The following is a 10,132-nucleotide window of genomic DNA, read 5'->3' on the forward strand; positions in this document are numbered from 1 at the left end:
TTTAAGTGGAAAAATCTGCTCCAAATTGTATTTACCAAAATTTTATCAGCTTTAGCTTCACTGATGCCCTTTATAGCTAATAACATCTTCTTTGGTACAAATGCTACAGATTCTACTGTATAAAATCCAGCTTCCTCTAATTTCTTCAGATCATTATTACTTATACCATTACCCTATAGAAAATAAAGAGAATACAACATGGGTGGTCTAGTCTGAACTGTATCTTCATTATGGAAAATTTACCTCACAAACACTATAAATTAAAAAAAACCCTATCGTTCATTCAAAAATTGTATTGGTCCTCCAAAAATAAAATCAGAATGGTTTATGCAAAATGTAATACAATCAAAAGAAGGAAGATAGATTTTCTTGAATTAGGACTGATGATAAAAAGGTTCTGAAAAGTACCGGAATATTTTATATTAGACATGTTATATTCCAAGGTCTAATGGCATTTTAAAAGCACAGCTTATAGATTAATATTAAAGACAATTTTATGGATGGATACTTCTAGAATACTTATTGCTTTCATTTACTTCAAGTTAACATGTTTTTTGTATTTGTTGAACCTGAACCTAGATAATTTTTATACCTTTTATATCACAGTTTATGCCATACAAATCAGATACGCAATACAAATACTATGAATACCATATACCAAAGTTACAGACTTTAGACGGTACCTCTAACCTTTAACCATAGATGTAACAATCATTCTTAAACAATACATATAAGCTCACTGTAATATTATAGACTTACTTCTAGTTTGGCAAGAGGAAGAGGACCAAATATTTCTTCTTCACCATCCTGGACATGTTGAACTGCTGTTGTTCTTTCAGCCTGCATGGCCATATTTTCAACACAATAGTAAATTACTATCTAGTCTTTTAACAACAACACAACTGGAAAAAAAATTATAACAATTATAACATGTAAACATGTTGGTGGACTGACATGAAAAAATCAAAGAGGATTATGGGGATGGTCAATTAATGACCTATAATTGAGTCAGGCCTAAAGGCAGGTTATTTCTCCGCATACCCTCCAAAACAGAACCATGGAAATATAATAAGGTATGAGGTTTGACTTTGGAGAATTTCGAAATTAAAACACTTCCCTTCCTTCAGTGGCAAGCCCCTTCAGTGGCACTTTCCGGAGTGAAAATCCCACTCTGTAAAATCATATTTGTATTTCTTTTTTGGTTGGTACTTTCAAACACCCGATGACATTTAATCTCAGTACTTTTCAATTTCTAAACTTCATACGAAATTTATACGAATTGAAAAATAAGTTAATAAGTGATTAAAATATAAATGCGAACATTTGAATTTAAATAAAACATTTTATTTTTAACATTGTGTTCAGACGAGACAGTAGTCGTAGGGCTTGGACAGGATTATTTCAAAAAGCAAGACTGCTATACATTTAATTTATGTCAAAACCTTGCATCTATTGTCACAAACAAATCTGCCTATGTATTACCAAGGATAGTCGGACAGTGTTAAAATGTAAACAAACCCTACACAAATTTTACTATTTCCCGCTAAAATGGGTAAATAAAGGGAGATAACTTCCCTATTTGACTCGGCCATCCAGACGTTTGATCAAAATCGTGCACCGGAATAATTTCTCACATTGATATGAAGCAACTAGATCTACTAAACAAGAGGATCATTTCATTTATGAACCATATTAAAAGAAGGTTCTAAAAAGTACACCGAGATAAACAGACCTTGGTCGACTGCTAAAACGTTCTTTTGTTACAAGTTCATTATGTTATCTAAGTAGGCTATGTCATGTCATGAATAAGCCTATAGCCTATACGTACCGGTAAGGGTTTCTTTGTCAAAAATTTGACAAGTTTGGAAACAAGAATATCTCCAAATAAAAGCCTGTACTGTCAGCACACGACGATCTCAATAATGTATAACAATTTTGCAGTTGAAGTAAGAAAGTAAAAGTTTTACAGAAAAACTCGTGTTCAGATGGGTAAAGTAAGAACAGGAGTTACAATGATGTTTTACAAGAGGAGACTCGTGTTCAGATGGGTAAAGTAAGAACAGGGGTTACAATGATGTTTTACAGAAAAACTCGTGTTCAGATGGGTAAAGTAAGAACAGGGGTAACAATGGTGTTTTACAAAGAAACTCATCTTCAGATGGGTAAAGTAAGAACAGGAGTTACAATGGTGTTTTACAAGAGAGACTCCTGTTCAGATTGGTAATGTAAGAAAGTAAGAACATGAGTTACAATGGTGTTTTACAAGGGAGACTCATGTTCAGATTGGTAAAGTAAGAAAGTAAGAACATGAGTTACAATGGTGTTTTACAAGAGTGACTCCTGTTCAGATTGGTAATGTAAGAAAGTAAGAACATGAGTTACAATGGTGTTTTACAAGGGAGACTCATGTTCAGATTGGTAAAGTAAGAAAGTAAGAACATGAGTTACAATGGTTTTTTACAGGGGAGACTCATGTTAAGATGAGCAAAGTAAGAAAGTAAGAGCATGAGTTAAAATGGTGTTTTACAAGGGAGACTCATTTTAAGATTGGTAAAGTAAGAAAGTAAGAACAGGAGTTACAATAGTGTTTTACAAGAGAGATCCATGTTCAGTTTGGAAAATTAAGAGCAGAAGTAACATTGGTATTTTACAAGAGAGATCCATGTTCAGTTTGGTATTTTACGAGCAGAAGTAACATTGGTGTTTTACAATAGAGATCCATGTTCAGTTTGGAAAAATAAGAGCAGAAGTAACATTGGTATTCTACAAGAGAGATCCATGTTCAGTTTGGTATTTTACGAGCAGAAGTAACATTGGTGTTTTACAATAGAGATCCATGTTCAGTTTGGTATTTTACGAGCAGAAGTAACATTGGTGTTTTACAAGAGAGATCCATGTTCAGTTTGGTAAAATAAGAGCAGAAGTGACAATAGTGTTTACAGACCATATAGTTTCAATAAGTAGAAATTAAATTAGGAAGATAACAAAAATCACTGCTCAAGATTACAAAGTAAAGTAGACATGTACGTATATTGATATTTATGAAACATAAATACAGTGATAAGATTATCGTTTAAAATTTTTAATTGGGGTGCGGAATACGGTTCTACAACTCTATTTTTTATCAAAATCATTGCGAGGAAATCTGTAGAGGATTTCACGCGGATCAGATATTCATCGGAAATCGCTTATTGTTTATGGAACAGTTTTTATTGCAAAAGAAATATGATACATGGACAAAAAGACACTTAAATTTAACCATGTCGTGTCGTTATGAACGCATGGCAGCTTTTTACTTCCGATTTCCGGTGTTTCCTTCAAATTGAGAACTGATCTAATGGATGAAAAACGAAATAAAAACAAAATGATGAGACGTTTCTGCAGGCCTTAATACGTGTTTGTTAGTTTCTAAAATCCGATTCAATGTAATTTGATTACACAAACCTCTGTTGAATTTTAAAAAGAAATGTAAAGATGTTCTATTTGAGACTAATTGCATCAGTTATTAAAATGGAGTATTCCCCGTGGCTGACATTCGAGATGGTGTGAATCATAAAAAAGATGCCACAAATGCTTTAGGCATGAAATCAACACCAAAATAGCCAGAGTTAATGCTGAAAGACACAAGACAATTTGTTAGTCATTATAGCAGTTATTTTGTAGTTAAAATGCCAGAAGGTAATGTGTGAATGGGATGGAATCGAAATTAACACTTTCATGTATAGTCAATAATAAAACAATGTTTGTCATGACAATAGTGTTGTTTACTTTTGGTTATCTTAAAAATCTTTTATTTTTCGCTAACAGCTTTGACTAAGAAACTTCACAAAAATTCGTAAGGGATTAACTTTAACATGGGCATTCGGACGACTGGACGAGGGTTCAGAGGGGTCAGCTAGAGCCCAACTCAGATTACAAAAATATTTTTTTAACGAATCAGTGAAAATATGATATTCTAAATTCGATGCGAAAATCAAATAAAGGTAGGGTTGTGGCCTAATGAAACCCATTGGTCCGAGAGTCCAGATTTGGCCAGTCCATCTGATCGTGCTATCAGGTCCGATGTAAAACAACATCAGGATATAGTATAATGTGAAAGAAATTAAATACAACTAGGAAAAGTAAATGAAGCTATTTGACCTGTGTTGAAAATATCAGTAACATTGTCATAATTGACCAGAAATGTCAGTCATTGCATTAAAATACATTATTAAATTTGCTGCTCTATAACCACAGGGGAATCAAGATACCCGTGGCGATTTAAGTCGGCTTAATTCTCTCGCTCTCGAATCATACCATGCGTAAAATATGGTGGAGGCACGTGCGAAAGAACGATAGGAAAATTAGATGAAAATCTAGCAATTTCACACTATTGAGCCTTAGTTTTTAAATGGTTGTAGAAAACGAGGTTGGTATAAAGAAATTGAGACTAGTGAAATTCATTTGGGAATTGAGTTGGCGGTGCTAGGGTTAATATGTTATATCATAAAGCGAAAGGTTATAGCAATGCTGTCAATTTGATAATAACCCCTGAACCCTTGTTTCTAGGACTAAAAGAAAGAGACAAGGCTTGTGGCAATTAGAGATGTCTGTTTCATTAAGGAATCTCTCGGCTTGGACTAGCGGGCGGTCGTTTGGATTTCATCTTTCCAGTAATTGTCGCTTATTCATCAGATGGGCAATCCCCCGCGGCTCTTGATTAATAACCATGCTTGGCACTGAAAAAATACTCTATTCTGTTTGATCTTTGAATTTGAATAATTTTAGCGAAAATCTTTTTGTTCCTATTTTGTGAGTCGATATCTTGCCTGGACGTCATGAAAGAAATCAACAAAGAAATGACATCTTCATTGTTTAGCTAATATTATCCTTAAAGATGTGCTGCACAATGATTTAAGTGGAAAATTGGAAGAAAGGGTGCAATGATATTGAAAACGGACAACGTTCTATTATACCGTTATCATTCCGCCAGTTGAGTATGGAGCTGTCAAACTATTATATCTTCTTGATTAATGAGGCAAAGTATTTCTCTCTTTAAATGACTAAATTAAACAAAGTCAAACTTCAAAGCCAAGATAATTTAAATAGCAGTCTCGCATAAAAAAAAGTCAGGAATTATTTGACCCTAATCTGACAGGAGGATTTCTGCCATAGAATAACCTTATTTAAAACACTTCAATTATAAAAAGATTAGGTCTGAAGCGATTACGTTATCATATCCAGATCAGCTCAGAAAAATTGATAAGAAATTGTCAATGATTGATTTCTTTGGTGATCAAACAGATTTTAAAAAGTACTAGCAACCATTTAAAGGGAGACAGTCCTAGTTGCTGGTGGCTATCAGTCATTCTACAGTATGGTCAATCTAATTCAGTCATGATCCTATTTTTGTGAAATTGGTGTATCTTTACGCAAACTGAATTAACATTGATGGATTCTCCTATCGACTCGACAGGCAAGTAGGTATTAACAAGTTATTTGTCAAGTGGGGTTTATATATGAGAATGAAAACCAATTCTGGATCATGTACAGGGGTAGATGGGGGTTGGAACACTGTTTCTTCCTCTCTTTCTTCTCACAAATAGTAGCTGCTCCGTTGGCTTGAAGGCCCTGCGTGCGCCGGTTCCTCCAGAGATCTCTGTCGTGGGCAATTGTTATTTGCTTTCCAGGAATTAACATATTACATGTATAGATACAATTGCAGGATTGCAGAAATTATAAATCCTGTATATTATATTTCAGTCAACCAAAGAAAATACGAATTAAATATTGAAAAGTTAGAAGCTTCCGAGACAATCTTAATAAATTTAGATCTAGATGTATCGTTTCGTGTTTGTTCTGCAGGAAACAATTCATATATCAGATCATGGATTAATGGTAAGTGGAGTCTCATGCTGAAATAGAACGAAACACCCATATTTGTGTTTTAATCAGATTGCTTGTTATTGGGGGTCTTTCTATCAAATAATTAAAAAATTCATGCACCATATTCACAAGGCCATATTTGGAAGGATATTGTCGTCGCTTCAGCCCACCCGCCGTTTAAATTTTTTTTAACACATAAAAACTGCAGAACTGGTCTGATAAGTACCATTTTTCGATGCACGGTTTGTGTTATTTCCCTTGACTTATTGTTATACTAAGCTGGAGCTTATAGAGAAAATAATTAGTATGTAAGCTTAAATGGTTAAATTGTTAAAAAAAATAATGCTGCAATGAATATACTGCTACGTTAGCGTATTGCCTTCTTGCTACCAAGGGCGTACTCGTTGATTAGAGTTTTGTCCCTTGATATTGACATACTTTTGTAAAAAAAAAATTCCCTCCCCTAAAACGTATATAATAGTAATACTCAATAAGCCACCGTTCTTTTTTTTCTATTTTTTAAAGACAACGCTTCCACTTATCATATTTTATAACATGTCGTTTCAATTTTATGTACAACCCTCGTTGATATTTGAAACTTCGGTTAGCGAGACAAATGCCGTTCAGGTCGCCATGATAAGAGTGAGTAGGTTAGCATAAAGTGAGAGTGCAGCTCAGAGAGTTTTTGAAAGAAGAATGATGGTATTATTATTACAAAGGCTTTCTCTACAAGTCCCAAAAGTCTAAGACGTTAAAAAGGGATCATCATTATTGCAGCTAATATATATTTTTTTATTGTCATCAACTGTATTCAAATGCATAATAAAAACAAAAATTAAATCTATCAATAATATAAGTTATACTTATTTTAGCGCAATTGTTAAAAATCGATTAGGTGGTTGGTATAGTACGTGATAATTTTAACTTATCCTTGGACGGTTCTCAGTAAATTGTGTATTAATAAAATCCCATATTGTCTCGTGAAAGTTTCACCAATGAAATGTTTTTATTAGAAATGTTAAACTCTACCCTATTTTAGGCTAATCATACCATTAGATTATATTATGAAGTTGCTTTATCTTAGAAACGGTTGATGCATATTATAGACTTAAGTTATCTTGAAATAAAATCATTTTGTCAACATCTTTGTTAGATTAACATGCATTACAAAGCCACATTGTGTGTATTATATTTAGCTAATAATCGATTCATTACAGGCTAGCTAATTCAGTCAAATTACATCAATAATGTAATTAAGGCTTTAATTTTAGAACTAACGGTAGAAAATAGCGACAGATGTCCATATTTACATAGAGTTATCGTTCTTTGTATCATGTGGAGTAATATTGTATAGAAAAAAATAATTCCTTTATTTCGTGTCACATATGGCATTGACGGGTCTTGAGTTTTTCAAGAACGCTTATTGTTTTGTGAAGAAGGAATGCTCACTGTGAAAATTCAGCCCGCATATCAAGAAGAGTGTATTGTTTGACAAAAACTATTAAGTGGTACTATAAATATTTAAAGACTTTTTGTTACGTCAGGACACTTGATACAGTCTCGCAAAAACTCGTGTCATTGTTTCCAGACGATCCTGTCTTATTGTCTGGGTAACATAATACCAATTCCTTAAAACTCGCATGACAAGGTAATATTTTAATTCGACTCTCTCGGGAATCAAGTGTGACCTTTCCAATGATTTAGTGGAAAATGGAGGATACGTAATTACACGTAAGGAGTTCTCTTTCTAATTTCTTGTGATTTACGTTAATTCACTTATCGAACGCCACAATTGAAATAGGACCGACAGCGATTTTGTGAAGTAATGAAATTTGTGGTAATTAAACAAAAAATGGCGAATATCATTAATCATTTGTTAATCACATGTCACGTCTAGATCCCTTTTTACAATATGACGTCATTAATCACCATTTTTTCCGCTCCAGTCGTCCCAAGCGTGATTGTGAATATAATATTTTTTCTAATCTCAATTAAAATTTTAGCCGCCATTTAAAAGAGACAAGTTGATAGTGACACTACTGACAATACAATTATTTGATATTGACATTTCATCCTGGCAGAAACCAACACCCATCAGAGACAGTCGGGCTACAAAGAAAGCGCTGAAATTTTAAAAGTTACAGTTTTTAGATCCTTTAAGTCACTGGTTCTCAACTTAAAATGTTTCCCTTGGGTAATAGCGGACAGTTAGGGGTATCGAAGTTCAAGTGCTGAACCAATTATTCAAAGTTTTCTTTCAAGGGCTTAAACTCTACCCACTATAACCCATCCATTGTCCAATTTTCATAAAACGTTTTGGTTCTTCACTTTGCTTATCTCAGGCAAATGGGTATGACGGGTATAAAGGTTTAAATAATTTGTGTGGAATGTAAAGGTCTTATGGCTAGATTTATATTTCATAATGGCTAGCATTTATTAAATATATAAAACCATCAACGGTTACATCTTAACATCTGAGAACTGTTGGAGATTACTTAGTTAAACATTTTGGAAATTTAAAACAAAATAATATAAGTCTGAATTTAGAGTAAATATAACTAAATTTCTGGCCACGATTCTTTAAGTAGGACTGTCCACTTCAGAATGCCTACTTCAAGTGTGAAAAAGTAGTGCGTCTACTTCAATTTTTTTAATAAGAATATTTTAGTGTTTATTTTGTTAGTAATAAACCGTCTGGTCCAGTCTGTAAATAGATGTTCAGGACAACCCGGACACAGAAGTGAAATCTGCAAGTTTGTTAGTCAGCTTAGTTTCTTTCAACTTCGATATCATGACAATTTAGTCAATGAGCGCATATCAACCCCGGTGTTTGTCAAAAATAGTCAGTATAAGAAGTCGAGTTTGTCCACAATAAGAGTGAGAAGTGCAAAATCGAGTCGACTTACGGGACCTCAGTTTACAGTTCCATCCAAACGACTAGATGCTTTCGACCTGAGAAGCAGAAACCGGGTTTAAAAGGTATCACCTCAACCTATGCCCGGATTGAACCCTGGGTTTAACAGGTAAACGAACCGGACTATCACACTATTCTGTGCAGTTTTAAAGACACCCAGTCAAAAGTAACAGTGTCAAGATAAGTTATTCATCAGTAACAATGTCAAGACCAGTTTGTCATCAGTAACTGTGTCAAGTGTCAAAACGAGTTTGTCATCAGTAACAGTGTCATGATGAGTTTGTCATCAGTAACAGTGTCAAGACAAGTTTGTCATCAGTAACTATATATGTCGAGTGTTAAGACCAGTTTGTAATCACTACGATTACCAAGATCCGTGAGCTACCAGCAAGAATGTCAAGATTATTGGACCACGGCAAGAAAGTTAAGATTAGTGGATCACGACAAGAATGTCAAGATTAGTGGATCACGACAAGAATGTCAAGATTAGTGGACCACGACAAGAATGTTAAGATTATTGGACCACGACAAGAATGTTAAGATTAGTGGACCGCGTCAAGAATGTCAAGATTAGTGGATCACGACAAGAATGTCAAGATTAGTGGACCACGACAAGAATGTCAAGATTAGTGGACCACGACAAGAATGTTAAGATTATTGGACCACGACAAGAATGTTAAGATTAGTGGACCGCGTCAAGAATGTCAAGATTAGTGGACCACGACAAGAATGTTAAGATTATTGGATCACGACAAGAATGTTAAGATTAGTGGACCGCGTCAAGAATGTCAAGATTAGTGGATCACGACAAGAATGTCAAGATTAGTGGACCACGAGTGTCAAGGTCAGCTTGTTATCAGTAAGAGTGCTGGGAAGAAAACCAAACAATGTAACCATCTGACCAGCCCGCTATCAGTACAAGTGTCAATAACCAGATTTTTAACAGTAGGCCTACCAATCCACGTTGTTAAAAAAAAATAAAGGAAACAAATTACAAGTATATTATTTGCTTGTTCTTTTGACAATGATAATCTAAATTCTTACAGATTATCCATCTGAAAGTTACTTCTGTTTATCTTCAGTTGTTGATGTTAATAGTGACATCTTGTTAATATTAAGTGATTTAATAATGCGAGAACTTTACCAATTATAATACGCTTATTGTTCAATTGTCTTTGCAATGGAATTAATCGAATAAAATCTTATTTTAATTCCAGATTTGTGCCATCCAAAAGGGGAAATAATTGAGACGGTTGCCGGAAATATGATAGCAAGGGAGCGTTACAAATTATTGGTTTTCTCATCTACGCTAAAACGATCTTAACCCATGAAGCATGAATCGTTTGTTAATCA

General features: G+C 34.2%; 1 protein-coding gene across 1 annotated transcript; it reads left to right on the forward strand.

Moving 5' to 3' along the window:
* Nucleotides 1–2,044: 2,044 nt before the first annotated feature.
* LOTGIDRAFT_156853 (hypothetical protein) lies at nucleotides 2,045–9,932 on the forward strand (the record flags this gene model as incomplete). Its single annotated transcript, XM_009048120.1, has 3 exons — nucleotides 2,045–2,162; nucleotides 5,743–5,877; nucleotides 9,862–9,932. 3 exons carry the CDS (start codon nucleotides 2,045–2,047, stop codon nucleotides 9,930–9,932), a joined length of 324 nt encoding a protein of 107 aa, XP_009046368.1.
* Between the last annotated feature and the right edge of the window lie 200 nt (nucleotides 9,933–10,132).

Source organism: Lottia gigantea (genome assembly GCF_000327385.1).
Source record: "Lottia gigantea unplaced genomic scaffold LOTGIsca_12, whole genome shotgun sequence".
Classification (NCBI taxonomy): Eukaryota; Metazoa; Mollusca; class Gastropoda; family Lottiidae; genus Lottia; species Lottia gigantea.